We start from the raw sequence: 16,765 nt of genomic DNA on the forward strand, positions 1-16,765 counted from the left end.
AAATAGAATATCAAATAAAAGATACTCCACGCAATTCGTTATGAGCTCCGACCGCACCGAGGAGCCGGTCCCAGAAGCAGCACCTGGTCCCAAACTGCCGGTAATGGGAAAACAGAGAAAGAGGCAGAAAAGCCCAGAGGTCTGTCCCCTCCGTGTTCCCCTTCCCGACTGCCCCACACCTGTGGGGAGAGCGCTCGGAACATCCTTAGCTCCCAAAAAGCCACAAGGATAACAGTAAGTTCTCAACATTCTCTTTGTTCCAACTCAACGACACTGGAAAGTTCCTTGGAGAAAAACTCAGCCCTGGGGTGTTATCTGCTTCTGATCCTCAAACTAAATTCAAACGACGACTGTGCTAGCTGAAAAATAACCCCGAAATTTCTAACTGTATGAAGAAAATTACCTCCATTTCAGTTAAATCAGCACACATGAACCTTCCTGCAGGACCCTGGGCAGCAAAGTAGAATTGTTATTTTACACTGGCCTGGTTTTGCTCAGGAGGACGGACCCACAGACCAGTTCTTCCCATGACGAACGGCTCCTAAATCCAGCGAATGTCAGGCAAAAAAATAGTGAAGACAGAGCAGCCTGTGGTTTTCATTTCCCAAACTGAGTTGCAACAACACAAACACACATTCTCCCATAGAATCACAGGACATTTTGGGTTGAAGGGACCTTAAAGCTCCCCCAGTGCCACCCCTGCCATGAGCAGGGACATCTTCACCAGCTCAGGTTGCTCAGAGCCCCATCCAGCCTGGCCTGGGATGTCTCCAGGGATGGTTCATCCACCACCTCTCTGCCCAACCTGGGCCAGGCTCTCACCACCCTCAGGCCAACAATTTCTTCCTCATTTCCAGCCTCAATCTCCCTCCTTTAGTTTCAAACCATCACCCCTTGTCCTGTCACAACAGGCCCTGCTCAAAAGTCTGTCCCCATCTTTCTTCTTGGACCCTTTTAAGTCTGGAAAGGCCACACTAAGGTCTCCCCAGAGCTTCTCTTCTCCAGCTGAACACCCCAGCTCTCTCAGCCTGTCCTCCCAGCAGAGCTGTTCCGACCTCGGATCATTTCTGGGGCTCCTCTGGCCGCTCTCCAGCAGCTCCATGTGTGTCCTGTGCTGAGGACCCAGAGCTGGACCAGCACTGCAAGGGGGTCCCCCTCCAGCAGGTCCATGACTTTCCCTGGAGATGAGTTAAAGAACAGAACGGTGCCCAACAAAAGAATATTCTGGCTCTTACCAAGAGCTTATTTTCTCCAGCTTTTCAACCTGATCAATCTCCAGGGCTCGATGAAGGACACAGCAAAGCACAAACAATCTGTAGGTTTAAACTCACTGTACAGTTGCACCAGAACCTTGGTTGGTCATTTCTGGGGACCCTCTATTAGAAAACACCTGCTCAGAGACTGCCAGCCCAGTAGACCCTTGGCAGCTTGATTTCCTCACTTGCTCACATCGTTTCTCCAGTTTTGCTCTCGTTGGTGACTCCGGTGAGGCAGGTGCAATGACACTGTCACCTCCTGAGGTGTGATCAGGTCCCAGGTGTCTCCTCATGTCACATGCTGGCTGCTGGGGACCTGGGAGGCCACAGATATTCAGAGATGTCCCTCATCCTCTGTAAGAACAGAGCCCTTTCCATCTGGGACGCCACCGAAAACGCTCCAAGATACATCATGTAGAATTCAAACACAAAAAGGCAGCTATAATGATAATCCAATTTTTCCTGAGAATATCACAAGCAGTGATGTCAAAAGACCATCCCTTGTGATGCCGGCTCTGTAATCCATCCTATCCATAACAATTGCCATTATATTGTATCAAACAGGTGAGTGTGGAGGATGACCAACAAATGTACTGCTAAATCTACTGGCATCGTGAATCCTGGGGGCAGTTTTGGGCCCCTCACGCCAAGAAAGAGCTCAAGGTGCTGGAGCGAGTGGAGAGAAGGGAACGGAGCTGGTGAGGGGCTGGAGCACAAGTGTGATGGGAGCGGCTGAGGGACCTGGGGGGTTCAGCTGGAGAACAGGAGCTGAGGGGAGACCTTCTGATCTCTGAACTGCCTGAAAGGAGCTTGGAGCCAGGGGGGTCGGGCTCTGCTCCCCAGGAACAAGCACCAGGAGCAGAGGAAACGGCCTCAAGTTGCACCAGGGGAGGTTGAGGTTGGATGTGGGGAACAATTTCTTCCCCAAAGGGCTGTGGGGCAATGGAACAGGCTGCCCAGGGCAGTGCTGGAGTCACCATCCCTGGAGGGCTGGACAGACGGACATGAGGTTCTCAGGACATGGGGCAGTGACAGGGGTGGGGAACGGTTGGACTTGATGATCTTGAGGTTCTCTCGCAACCAAAACGATTCTGTGTTTCTATAATTCCATGATTTACATGCTGATATAACAAAAGCTCCCCTTAAAATGAAGAGACTCCCATCGTCGATGAGCTGCAGACCCCGCCGTCCTTCCTCCAGGCCGTGCACAAAGCCCTCGGCATCGATCGCGCCAGCGGCAGCACCCGGTGCAGGGTGGGCGTCAGCTCCTTCCCACAAACACCCGCATTGACGGTGTCAGCTCAGGTCAGGAGGCTGTGAAATGTCACCGACAACTGCCCGGCAAGGACAAGAGAGCAGAGACTCGGTCTCGCGGTCCGCTGGGCACACACATGCTGACCACGGGGCGATAAAGGTCCCGGAGGGGTCAAGCGAGTCACTGAATGGGTCACAAAAGGCCAGGGACGGGGGGTGAGGGGCAAGCGGCCGGGGCCGTCCTTCAAAAACAAACCGGGCCGCGCAACGGGGAGGTTGTTTTAGCAGAGAGGGGCCGTGGTGGTTAATGGCTTTGGCCCCGAGGGCAGGGCAGCGAGAGAAGGAAGTGTTTTGGGGAGAGTAAATGGAGAGTTAGTAAAAAGGCAGGTGTAGGGAAGGGCAAAGGGAGGGAGCGAGGGGAGCCTGTTCCATGTCAGCAAACAGGAGACGAGGGGGGAAATTGTCTTCACAAAGGGCCCCCGGGGCAGGAACACTTTGAAAGGTGTTCGATCTCCACTTCTGAGACCTTCGGCCGTGTATTCATCGCAGATTATACCAACGAGGATGCGGGGAGCGACGCTTTGTTATGAGGGAACGGCCCCGGTCGATGGGATGAAAAACCCTGTATCGGGTACCGATCGTGAAATCGAGTCCTGGCGTGGAAAACAGGGAAGGGAAGGGAAGGGAAGGGAAGGGAAGGGAAGGGAAGGGAAGGGAAGGGAAGGGAAGGGAAGGGAAGGGAAGGGAAGGGAAGGGAAGGGAAGGGAAGGGAAGGGAAGGGAAGGGAAGGGAAGGGAAGGGAAGGGAAGGGAAGGGAAGGGAAGGGAAGGGAAGGGAAGGGAAGGGAAGGGAAGGGAAGGGAAGGGAAGGGAAGGGAAGGGAAGGCTCTGCTGGGACAGCACCAGCTCCCAGAGTTCACCTGACAAAGTGGGGAGACGCATTTAGCGAGGAAATCGCCATAAATTTTCATCATATCTGTGACCACAGAGGGTAAGTGGGTGTTGCGGATGGGCTGGTGAACAAGGATTAACCTGAAGAACATTGTAACTCAGCTTCAGAATCCTACAAGGACTTTCACACCATGCACCAAGTGGAGATTCACGTTGGGAACAGCTGTTCAACGATTTTCCCTTGGAAACACGTTCTTGAATCTGCATCCAGAGGGATTTCCATGGGGCTGGGTTAAGGACAGAACAGCGATGAGCGATGGTCGCATTTTAGCGCAGACTAAATTGGTGCACAACCCCTTCAATCGTACTCAACGAACACGGTCCTACAGATTGCTATAGGCTTTTTTTATTGAGATCCAAGTGAGTTCTTCTGAGGTAACGAACAAAGAACTCTCCATGGGTATCGAGCAGAAGTGGTCGCTCACAACGGCACAGATAAAGAAACAGCTCTTGAACAAAAAGATCAGTTTTCTCTATTAAAAGAGGCCTGTGCTGTAATAGCAATCAGAGAGCTGAGCAGGGGACAGATTTAGAAATGAGCTGGACTTGCTATTTGCAATTCAGTATAGTCCAAACCTGGGTAAACTTCACTTATTTGCACCCATATTTCACCTGTGTGTACAATAACCAAGCAGCTGCCTCAGTGCTTTCAAACAGCTCGTAACACACACGTGCTGCACGGGCACTTTCAAAGGCAGAAAGAAGCAGCAGGTTTCTTCGGGAAAAATGTTATTGCAGCTTTTCCCCAGAGGGTACGGGGAAGAAAAGAAGAGTTTTGCTTCTGAGGGTGGTGAGAGCCTGGCCCAGGTTGGCCAGAGAGGGGGTGGCTGAACCATCCCTGGAGACATCCCAGGCCAGGCTGGACGGGGCTCTGAGCAACCTGAGCTGGTGAAGATGTCCCTGTCATGGCAGGGGTGGCACTGGGGGAGCTGGGAAGGTCCCTTCACCCCAAACTATTCTCTGATTCTAAGGTTTGTTGAGGACAAACTCCCAGCCTCTTGCTGGCAGCTCTGCCATCGCCGTCCCAAAGCCCACGACACTCCTGTTGTGCCCACGGCTACTCCACCTTTGTATTTTTGGTGTTTTTAGAGATAAAACGCTGCTGTGGAGGTTCACACCACCCCACAGGTGAAACATCCCCAAGGGCCACAGCCTCACCCAGCTCTGATCTGCTCGCAGCCCTGCGGTGATGGGGACTTTTCCACACCAGTGCCTCAACCGCACTGCCTGGAACACCTGAGCCCATCACACTTGCCATCCCGCTCTGTGTGTCCATAACCCATCGCTCATGAGGGGGAATTATTGAATCACAGAATCATTTTGGTTGGAGAAGTCCCTCAAGATCATCGAGTCCAACCATAACTCACCCCTGTCCCTGCCCCATGTCCTGAGAACCTCATGTCCGTCTGTCCAGCCCTCCAGGGATGGTGACTCCAGCACTGCCCTGGGCAGCCTGTTCCAATGCCCCACAGCCCTTTGGGGAAGAAATTGTTCCCACATCCAACCTCAACCTCCCCTGGCGCAACTTGAGGTCGTTTCCTCATTGCAACAGGTTTTCTCTCACTGCCTCCTTTTTTTAGGGTTAATTTATGGCCAAGACACAGGGTCCTGGTACCTGACAGGCTCCACGAGACAAACCCTGACCCAGAGTTAACTGCGGAATTCCACACTATTGAATCTCAACCTTTCACTCTTATTTTTCTATTTGGGAAAGACAACGAGCATACGCTATAGATGAGTATCAAGGTTCAATGTTCCTACAATTATTTTTCTTTATCCCTTGTGGGGATGCTCGGCTCTTCACAGATGCTACTTTCCATTATCCTTTTAGTTGTTTTCTTCAGGAATGAGCCTTCTATGAGGCCGACATAGAACGATCTGCCCGCTTGCTTCTCCACAGTGACCTCCCGAGACGTCCACACCACGAAGATGATGACATTCCTAACATTTTTAGGAACAATCAGCACCTGGGCTGCAGGGAAAGGCTGCAGCGTTCAGCTGCGACACGCAGAAGGTTTTTGGTGAGCACACACTTAAAAGTATGCAAAGAATTGCTGCTTTTTGCTCATTCAAAGCTGCCCCAGGTGACCCTGCGGGGAGGAGTTGGAATTGTTGGCGTGGGAGGAGCGTGAGGGACAAGAGGCACAAATCCGGAGGGAAGAAGAACGGCACCGGCCAGCTCTGCATGGTGATTCAGCGGTACCATCAGGTTCGGCAGATCGTGGTTCTGGGTTGGACCACAACACAGACGCAAATGTCATCCTGGTGAAGATCGGCAGGAGGGTAAATATAAAACCTGTTGTCATGGTAGCACATCTCAGCTAAAGGCGTCTCCTCTTCCTCCCTCGTGCTGCTGAGCGTTTTGCCCATGAAGACAATCCAGTCTTGCAACCGGATGCCCAGAGAGGTTGGGCAGTGGCCACCCTTGGATGGTTTCAGGGCCCAGATGGCTAAAGCCTGAGTTAACCTGGTCTGGCCACACAGCTGGTCCTGCTTGGAATAGGAGGTTGGTCTAGAGACCTCCTGACATCTCTTCCAACCCGAAGTATGGATGTAAATCCTACACATTTTTTACACAGAGTTTTTTGACACTGAGGGTGGTGAGAGCCTGTCCCAGGTTGGGCAGAGAGGTGGTGGATGAACCATCCCTGGAGACATCCCAGGCCAGGCTGGACGGGGCTCTGAGCAACCTGAGCTGGTGCAGATGTCCCTGCTCATGGCAGGGGGGGCACTGGGGGAGCTTTAAGGTCCCTTCAACCCAAAATGTCCTGTGATTCTATGAATTTTAATCTCTTTAGTATCACAGAATCATTTAGGTTGGAAAAACTCCTTAAGATCATCAAGTGCAACCTCAAGTATCCCTATGGATGTGTAATCTAGAGCGGTGAGTAAGATGGTAACGTAGGATCCATGAGAAGATGGGCTCTGTCATCTGCTCCCAAGTAGCAAGTGATAGGATACGAGGAAATGGCCTCAAGTTGCGCCAGGGGAGGTTGAGGTTGGATCTGGGAACAATTTCTTCCCCAAAGGGCTGTGGGGCATTGGAACAGGCTGCCCAGGGCAGTGCTGGAGTCACCATCCCTGGAGGGTTGGACAGACGGACATGAGGTTCTCAGGACATGGGGCAGAGCCGGGGGTGGGGAATGGTTGGACTCGATGGTCTTCAGGGTCTTTCCCAACCAAAATGATTCTGTGATGACCGGCAGGACTGGCAGCTGCACAAGCTGATTCCTAGAACTTCCCAAGAGCTGCACTGCCAAGGTACCAACAGCCGTTGATTCTCACCCCTCGCACGTGGGTGCCATCGCTCCGTTACTTTGCCTATAGAGCAGATCCATTCCCAGCAGAGCGGGGGCTCCTCAGTTCCACCCCACACAGGTACAAATGGGATGTGCCAGAGGAGCAGAGCGCAAATTCTGAGAGGGAAACGTTCAAAATACTGGACAGAGCAACCAGGGGATGCATCTCCACTGAACAGCAGGAAGAAAGGAAGATTCAATGATTAAGATGAGAACAGCCGCCAGAAGTACATGAGAAAAACCACTGGAGATTAATAGGAACACAGACACTAAAAAATAAAGAGACTAAAGCAAACAGTAAATCACATCTAATCCTGACAATGACAGCATCTGGTCCTTGTTTGAGCTTGACAGGTTAGGACTACTCAGAAAAAGCACTCCTGGCCCAGGAGGCCGTTGGAGCTACAGAACCCACCTCCATCCAGCAGCAGTTTGACCGTCACGTAGTCATCAGCCAGGACCGCGTAGTGCAGAGCTGTGCAGCCCTTGAAGTTGGCTCGGACGTTCAAGCGGTTGTTGAAGTCGTCCTCCCGGGTTACGAGCACTGCGGGGGGAGAAGAACGAAAGCTCAGCACGCTAAGAACTGGACGTGCACCGGCAGCATGGACCATCACCACGGGTCTGGAAGTTGTTAAGGGCCTGGTGGCCACTTCCAGAAGAGCATCAGGACCTCGGTGGGGGGTTCTGGTGGCTCTTGTCCCCACTCCACCGAGCAGCAGTGGAGGTGAAGATGTCCAAGGAACAAGCGCCAGGAGCAGAGGAAACGGCCTCAAGTTGCGCCAGGGGAGGTTGAGGTTGGATGTGGGGAACAATTTCTTCCCCAAAGGGCTGTGGGGCATTGGAACAGGCTGCCCAGGGCAGTGCTGGAGTCACCATCCCTGGAGGGCTGGACAGACGGACATGAGGTTCTCAGGACACGGGGCAGGGATAGGGCTGGGGAATGGCTGGAATCAATGATCTTGAGGGGCTCTTCCAACCAAAATGATTCTGTGGTTCTATCACGGTTCCACAAACCCCCGTGTCACCCTTCGCAGGGTGGTTGGATAAAGCCCAGGAGAAGACTCTGCGCCCTGGTCCAACCACAGCCTCCTCACACCATTAAAATGAAGACAGGCCCCAGCACCAACAGGGAACACAGAGATTTCTGCCTTTATGGTGTTTTTCACTCTCTTTTACTGTCACAGAATCATAGAAATAAAAATCACATCAACAATGAATGGCTTGAGTTGCGTTTCAAACCCGACTGTGTGTCTCTGGCTCTGCAAGCGGAGCTGTGCCACCCATTCCAGCTGTTAAGTCCACGGGAATTCCGCTTTTAAACAAAGATTAAAAGATATATTCTATAAATTCCAAAAACATTGGTTTTCATTAACACTGGCCCAAAGGGCTACCGGTGTGGGACCATATTTTAAAGATCGAGTCCAAATCAATTCATTGTAGTAAAACAACTCTCTTCACTTTTTAAACTTATCATATTACATGGAAACTTAAACAGGTCGTATGACCATGTATAGATGTTTATTTTTCACATTGTGCACCTTTCGCATTTAGTAATGTGAGTAAAATGCTGCTTAATTGTTCTGTTAAAATCCAAGTGCCTTCTCTGACATATTTACTGCGTACAGGATGAAAAATGCGGATAGTGAAGGGAATTGATTTGGTTTTTGTTTCTCTAGTGATCGATGTGATCAGAAGATTCCTTCACTCGCTCTTCTCTTTCATTGCTTAGGAGATGACTGAAGTCACAATGAAGCCGAAGGGAGCTGAAGTGGCTCCTGTTGCCCATGTGCTCGTCCCACCAAAAGCCGCCTCCTCCACCCCAGGAATGGCAAGAAGTCGCCATATAAAAGCAGGAATTCTTCTTGAAATACTACATAGCATCACAGATGGTTTGGGGCGAAGGGACCTTAAAGCTCCCCCAGTGCCACCCCTGCCATGACAGGGACATCTTCACCAGCTCAGGGTGCTCAGAGCCCCGTCCAGCCTGGCCTGGGATGTCTCCAGGGATGGTTCAGCCACCACCTCTCTGCCCAACCTGGGCCAGGCTCTCACCACCCTCAGGCCAACAATTTCTTCCTCATATCCAGCCTGAATCTCCCTCCTTTAGTTTCAAACCATCACCCCTTGTCCTATGGTAACAGGTCCTGCTCAGAAGTCTGTCCCCATCTTTCTTCTTGGCCCCTTTTAAGTCCGGAAAGGCCACACTAAGGTTTGTCCGTATCTACCCGCTTATGTTTCATGTTGAAAATGGCTGTTCTTTGGGACTTGAGTTTTTATCCCATGTTTGCTCAGCCACCGGTACAGTCTGCTCCGTGAGGTGTATTCCTTGATGTGACCAGGGTGGAAATAATTCATTAGAAAGTTAATGGCCATGAAGCTGGTGAAGCGTTTGGAAGGGAAGATGTGTGAGGAGCGGCTGAAGCCACTGGGTTTGTTCAGCTTGGAGAAGAGGAGACTGAGAGGAGACCTCATCGTGGTCACAGCTTCATCGTGAGGGAAGGAGGAAGGGCAGGTGCCACACTCTTCTCTTTAGTGACCGATGACAGAGCCCAGGGAATGGCAGGAGATGAGCCAGGGAGGGTCAGTGGGACATGAAGCAAATGTTCTTCCCCCAGAGGTGCTGGACACTGAACAGGCTCCCAGGGAGGTGTCACGGCCCAACCTGACAGTGTTCAAGAAGAGACTGGACAGCGTCCTCAGACACACGGGGTGACCTGTGGGGTTGTCATTGCAGGGACAGCACTTGGACTCGATCATCCTGTGGGTCCTTCCAGCTCAGGCCATTCTGTGATTTCCAGTGGATTCGCAAAGTTCAGAAGAGAAAAAACCCCCGCAGCGAACACCCGATGCCGTCCTCGCCCAGCTAATGAACCGCAGAACCTGCAGGAAGATCAATTAATGCCCTGGCTCCTCTCCTTTCCTGGGTCTTTTCTCCAAGCATGCAGGGTGAGTATGTATATTTATTTATTTGTCGTCATTTCCTACCCAGGGAGGAGCAGGATAATGAACTGCGTGCGTCAGGGAAGATGAATCTGAGATACTAGGGAGCAGTGCAGTAAAGAGATTAAAGTGTTATTATTGTTGGGTTTTTTCCCCCATGGTCCGTTGTGACAGCTCGGCCGTCATCTGTAAAAAATGTCTCAGAGAGAGATAATCATCGGAAACTCAATAAAGCGTCAGGGGAAGCCTCGTCTACCATCAATCACCGGGTGCCTGGAAATTTTCAGCCCTCTGTCTCCCTTCCTGCCATCCATATAAATGTCTGTAATATATTTTGTGCGCTGTTTGTGGAGCGTACCCTCTCGATTTGGATGTTTTTATGAAAAAATATTTATACACGAAATATGTAAATGGGTGGAGGGAAAAAAAAGTCAAAACCAAAGGCAGTTTTCGCCCTCTCTCCCTCTCTTTTTAAAAATGCAACTGAATTTATTCTTTTTAATAAAACATGTCAACCAAAGAATTAATGCAACTTCTTACCGAGTGGCCTTATCTTTTCTTCACCCCAAAAATATATAACATTACAGAGGGATGAATGCAGACAAAAACAATTAACTTCATTGGTTGATATACTTTGTCTTAAATAAAGTCTCTGTACATGCATTATGTATTGGCATTCCATTGTTCATTTTGGTAATGTTGTTTCATGTATTTTGCATCCGCCGCTCCAGCCAGCTGATGTATTCGAGTTCTCGCTCAGGTCCGTTGTGCGGGTGGGTTACGGTGAGGGATGAGAGCGCCCAGCTTTGGAAAATAAAATAACGCCCTGTCAAAAGCGTCCCCGCGCTGATTCATCTTCTTCACTCAACCTGGGTTTGATGAAAGGTTCAAATATTGCACCTGCGTTAGATTTTCTGCAGCTTTCGGCTCTTAGCGGGGAGGGGAAAAGCACAGGAAGACCCATGGATAATGTTGCCGTGGGGTTGCTGGCTCTGCAGATCACAGAATCACAGAATGGACTGGGTTGGAAAAGACCTGAGAGATCATCCAGTCCAAGCCTTGGTCCAACTCCAGTCCATTGACCAGATCATGGCACTAAGTGCCATGGCCAATCTCAGTTTACAAACCTCCATGGCCGGTGAGTCCAGCACCTCCCTGGGCAGCCATTCCAATGCTGACCACTCTCTCTGCACAGAATTGCTTTCTCATCTCCAGCCTCAATTTCCCCTGGCAGAGTTGAAGCCCCTGCCCCCTTGTCCTATTGCTGACTGCCTGGGAGAAGAGCCCAATCCCCCCTGGCTAGAACTGCCCTTCAGGTGGTTCTAGAGAGTGCTGAGCTCACCTCTAAGCCTCCTCTGCTCCAGACTGAACAAGCCCAGCTCCCTCAGCCTCTCCCCATGGGTCTTGTGTTCAAGTCCCTTCCCCAGTTTTGTTGCTCTTCTCTGGACCCGCTCCAGCACTTCAATCTCTTTCCTGAGCTGAGGGGCCCAGAACTGAACACAATACTCCAGGTGTGGCCTCCCCAGTGCAGAGTACAGGGGAAGGATCACTGCCCTTGTCCTGCTGACCACGCTGGTTTGGATACAGGACAGGACACCGTTGGCCTTCTTGACCACCTGGGCACACTGTTGGCTCCTGTTGAGCTTCCTGTCCATTAGTTCCCCCAGGTCCCTTTCTGCCTGACTGCTCTCCAGCCACTCTGTGCCAGCCTGGAGCGCTGCAGGGGGTTGTTGTGGCCAAAGTGCAGGACCCGGCACTTGGCCTTGTTGGTGCAGGGCAAGGAGAGGTTCTGTACAACCGGGGGTTTCCTCCAATTTTCTCCTTAGAGCATGTAGGAAAAGGGTTAACGCCAAAGCACAGAAATGCAGGAGGTCCTGGGAGTGCTGAGCCATGGGCAGGGTGATGGGGACACCTGGAACAGGTCGGATGGGAAAGAGGCTCCTGGAACGGGGACCTTTTTCTGGGGTCATGTCCCACCAGTGTTCCTGAGCCTGGGAGCAGAAGCATCCTTGAAACACAGAATCCTCTTGGTTGGAAAAGCCCCTCAAGATCATGGATTCCAACTGTTCCCCCACCCCCGGCACTGCCCCATGGCCCTGAGAACCTCCTGTCCGTCTGTCCAGCCCTCCAGGGATGGTGACTCCAGCACTGCCCTGGGCAGCCTGTTCCAATGCCCCACAGCCCTTTGGGGAAGAAATTGTTCCCCACCTCCAAAACATGCAACTGGCCTCTTCGGGCACTGAGAATCCAGATAATCCCCCCTGAGATTCCATCGCTAATCACAAAAGGAAGAAAATTTAACCACCGTTTATCATCATCAAAAGTGGAAACAGTCTGGGGAATTTAAAATGCTCTGAAAAAACAGAGCAGGGCTCTGAACAATCTGAGCTGGTGAAGATGCCCCTGCTCGCTGCAGGGTTTGGACTACATAACCTCTGAAGGTCCCTTCCAACCCAAACTGATCAGGCTATGATTCTATCTACTTATAAGATCTAGACTAAGACAACTGGAACACGCTGCTGTGAACCCTCCTCCTCCCCAACAAGCGCCTGCACGTGGGTCAACGGGATGATGCTCCTATCGATGACTTTGTGTTCTTTTCTGGTTATATAAAATGACGTTCTCTCTAGAATGTTGAAGGATTGCTTGCCATAAACATCTACATAATGTTTTCTCATCTTCAGACACACACTCACCCACGTACCATCAGCTACTGTGCATTTAAATGGAAGCTGAAGCTAACTCTAAAAACAAAAATGAGGTCGAATTTCCATTTCAAAGTCAGGAATGAAAATGTTGGGACCTGAAAAGCAAAGGCTGGTGGGTGCACATAAACCGTCCTACCTTCCAGAGAATGGAGGCCTTTCTCCTTGGCGGTCTCATACACGCTAGTGAAATCGTCTCCAAGGTTTGGATCTGCGTTCGCTGCGAGCAGGATCTTCACCACGCTGTTAGAGATCAGAAGGAAAATAAGGCAGAGGTAACTAATGGGTAATTAAAACCTTTTGGAGATTGAGAAGGGAGATGGTGCTTGACGAGGCCTCCTCAAACATTCCCAGCCAGAGAGGGAAAGTCAAACCAACACTAACAATTGAATATTTCAACAGAAACAATTGCACCGACATATTATGAAACCAATTGGATGTGGGAGGCGCTTGGGACAGGGGTGACACTGCAGGGACAGATCCTGGCAGATCTGGGCTCCAAGGTCACCCTGACTCACTGAAAAGGATAATCCACAGAACAGAATCACAAAATCATTTGGGTTGGAAAAGCCCCTCAAGATAATTGAGTCCAACCGTTCCTAGCCCTGTGCCCCATGTCCTGAGAACCTCATGTCCGTCTGTCCAACCCTCCAGGGATGGTGACTCCAGCACTGCCCTGGGCAGCCTGTTCCAATACCCCACAGCCCTTTCGAAGGGTCCTGGCTTGCAGAAGTTACGCCAAGCAAACGGACTCACGCTAAGTGAATTCTATATACGCAGTTTCTAACCGTGTTCTATGAGCAGGACACCAAATAGCTCACAGAGTCACAGGATGGTTGGGGTTGCAAGGCCCTCTGGAGATCACCCAGTCCAACCCATCTGCTCACACAGGGTCACAGAGCAGATCACACAGGTGGGTTTGAATGTCTCAGAGAAGGAGACTCCACACCCGCTCTGGGCAGCCTGGGCCAGGCTCTGGCTCCTCCCAGCACACAAGGTTCTGCTCATGTTCAGATGGAGCCTCCTGTGTTTCAGTCTGTGCCCGTTGCCCCTCACCCTGGCGTTGGGTACCACTGAACAGAGTCTGCTCCATCCTCTGACACCCACCCTGACATATTGATCATTAATCACATCCCTCTCAGCTTCTCTTCTCCAGCTCAGCAGCCCCAGCTCTCTCAGTGTCTCCTCAGCACAAAGATGCTCCAGACCCCTCACCAAGCTCAGGCCGTGTTCCCGTGTGTTCCCTGACACCAGCAACACGAGCAGAACATCCCACACGACAACTTTCCCGTGTGCTGGGACGAGGTTTTCGGTCTCCAGACCTGCGAGTTCCCAACATGCTGCAGCAGGACAGACGGACACGCGGTTTTGTGTGAAAATCCTCCATCTCCACGCCAACACCCAAACACTCATCAGGCCAAATTAGACTTCAAAGCTCCAAAAGCAGCTTGAAGCCGCTTTATTCTTAATTTTTTTGATTTTTTTGCAGGGTTGAAGCTTCCCATGAGCACCAGACAGTAACTCGTTCGTTAGCATTCATCAGCGCTGACACGGCTCACGGGCTGACAGCGACGTGCGCCGCATCTGCCGGACACGTATCTGCAGGCTGTGTCTTGTCAAGTCGCATTTAGAATGTCACTGAAGCTCCTCTCCCATTTACTCCATAAACGCATTAGCGGAATAAAAGGTGGTTATTTGATGCTTTGACCAGAGGCCAGCTCCTTACCGGCACGGGGACGCTCCTCGCCACGCACAAAGTGACTTGGAGCGAGCAAAGCACGGGCTGGGAGCCAGGAGACCCTCTTGCCATGTGAGCCAAGAGCTCATTTATAGCTATATTCTAGAATTCTAAAATATTTAGGTTGAGACGTGATGGATCTTATTTGTCAAACAGCAACGACCACCTACGATCTTTCAGAACTTCAGCGTAGTCAGGAGCACGTTACACTGAATCGTGGAATCACAGAATTATTTTGGTTGGAAAAGCCCCTCAAGCTCATGGAGTCCAACCCTTCCCCAGCCCTGTCCCTGCCCCATGTCCTGAGAACCTCATGTCTGTCTGTCCAGCCCTCCAGGGATGGTGACTCCAGCACTGCCCTGGGCAGCCTGTTCCAATGCCCCACAGCCCTTTGGGGAAGGAATTGTTCCCCACATCCAACCTCAACCTCCCCTGGCGCAACTTGAGGCCGTTTCTGATCTTCTCGAATGGTTTGAGCTCCACACTCATGGTCAAGTCAGATATCGGATGGGTTAGGCCTAGTACTAAGGAGGGGGGATCATCTCACCTGCTGTCCGACGCCAGCTTCCTGAGAAGTTTCTCATCAGAAATGAGCTCACTCTATCACTCAAACCTCTCCAACCAGCCTGAACTTCCAGAAACCTTCAGCATTTCTCTCTTTTCACTAAGAGCTTATCTGAGGACCACAAATGCTGGATGCAAGGTGGCCTAAGAGTGGAAGATGGAGATGATGCCAGAACCGCTCTGCCCCATTAATGACCCTCCACACCGTCTCCCCCCAGCGATAAGAAACATTCCCTTAGCTCATCATGTATCTTGGAGGCTCCAGTTTAATACACTCAGATACCATCTCTTACTGGGAAATGTGTTCCCGAAGCCCGGCCCCGTTTGGGGCTGCGATCCAGCTCTGTAGGAAGCACTCACTGGTTTGAGAACAAGGCGCTGCACGTTCAGCCTCCCTGTCCCAGCACCTTTCAATCTCACCTCCTGCTTTTGGGATGTGTTGTCCCCTCTGGGCACTTCTACACCAGCCAGACATTCTGAATCACAGCTATTGATCGTACGCAGCCAATTTGCAGGTAATGGGGCACTGAAGCAAATAAGCCTTTAGGAGAGCGAACGGTCCCATTGAAACACAGAGTAACCGCTCGTCAGCATCGAGCAGGTGAATGTCATTGGAATGAGCAAGGGACTTGGAAAATCAGATGACAGTCGCAAAGCGCGGTCCAGTAATCATAGAACCATGGAATCACAGGATGGTTTGTGTTGAAGGGACCTTCCCAGCTCCCCCAGTTCCCCCTGCCATGACAGGGACATCTTCACCAGCTCAGGTTGCTCAGAGCCCTGTCCAGCCTGGCCTGGGATGTCTCCAGGGATGGTTCAGCCACCACCTCTCTGGGAACCTGGGCCAGGCTCTCACCACCCTCAGGACAACAATTTCTCCCTCATGTCTGGCCTGAATCTCCCTCCTTCAGTTTCAAACCATCACCCCTTGTCCTGTCACAACAGGCCCTGCTCAAAAGTCTGTCCCCATCTTTCTTCTCGGTCCCTTTTAAGTCCGGAAAGGCCGCACTAAGGTCTCCCGGAGCTTCTCTTCTCCAGCTGAACACCCCAGCTCTCTCAGCCTGTCCTCCCAGCAGAGCTGTTCCAGCCTCGCATCATTCCTGGGGCTCCTCTGGCCCCTCTCCAGCAGCTCCATGTGTGTCCTGTGCTGAGGACCCCAGACACCAAGAGGGACGCGATGGAAAGCTTGAGCAGCTCCAGAAGGGAGGTTTCGCCCCATAACTCACCTGTGCTCAACAGCCCCAACAAGCTGAGTTTTAATTTGCTGCTCAAGTTTTCATTAGATTAGAGGCAGAGCCTATTCACCAGCGTGAATATAAATCTAAACTGACCCCAGTGATGACTCAGAGGACAACGCTTAACTGAAGTTCGCCGGGCACTTCGATCGATTGGAAAAGGAGCTTTCTGCTTTTAATGGCTGGACCAACATATCATTAAATAAATAAATACCCATGTACTACCCAGGCGGTGGGGAAATCAATGACGAGGGGGCTGGACGTGATTGGGGCCGTGTCAGGAGGGGTGCCGGACCGCACACCGGTGGCTGGCGTAGGTGAACCAAGAAGTCTGGTGATCCCCACGACCGGGAGTTATCCGCAAAATGCAAACACCTCCAAGTGATTTTACACACAGCTGTCCCGAGCTCAGGGAGAAGTCACGGGTCTTAGGGACATGGGTTAACGTCACATTTAGGTTATGGTTGGACTTGATGACCTTGAGAGTCTCGTCCAACCAAAATGATTCTATGAGATCTCCTGTGTGGTTCCATCTTAACTCCCTGTACACTCCGCAGGTGCAGGAGGGCTGGGGAGAGCTGCTGTGGGCACCCCAGCCCCTGTTCTCTCTTCTTTTGTCTCAGATGATGCGCCTCCCCAGGACCGTGTTTACACCTGCCCTGTAATCAGGGGCTTCAGCCTCCGATTCCTCGCAGCTCTTCCCCACATCACCCCCTCTTTTTCATTTTCTATTTGCGGCTCTGACGTCTTGAACACCATTTCTCCTCCCTCCTCCATCTTCAGGTCTGCATCTCTTTGCCTTTCACAGAATCCCAGAATGTGAG

The 16,765-nt window shown here is 51.4% G+C and overlaps 1 protein-coding gene across 2 annotated transcripts in view; it reads right to left on the bottom strand.

Annotated features, from left to right (window-relative positions):
* Positions 1-16,765, bottom strand: part of CLPB (ClpB family mitochondrial disaggregase) — an 84,015-nt gene that overhangs the window by 44,743 nt on the left and 22,507 nt on the right. For both annotated transcript variants that reach the window (XM_071811587.1, XM_065835084.2), the window contains exons 4-5: positions 12,544-12,647; positions 7,175-7,303 (exon numbers count right to left, since the gene is read on the bottom strand). In XM_071811587.1, coding sequence (XP_071667688.1) covers positions 7,175-7,303; positions 12,544-12,647 — 233 coding nt within the window. The remainder of the gene's footprint in view (positions 1-7,174; positions 7,304-12,543; positions 12,648-16,765) is intronic.

This window comes from Patagioenas fasciata, chromosome 1 (assembly GCF_037038585.1).
Source record: "Patagioenas fasciata isolate bPatFas1 chromosome 1, bPatFas1.hap1, whole genome shotgun sequence".
In the NCBI taxonomy this organism is placed as follows: Eukaryota; Metazoa; Chordata; class Aves; order Columbiformes; family Columbidae; genus Patagioenas; species Patagioenas fasciata.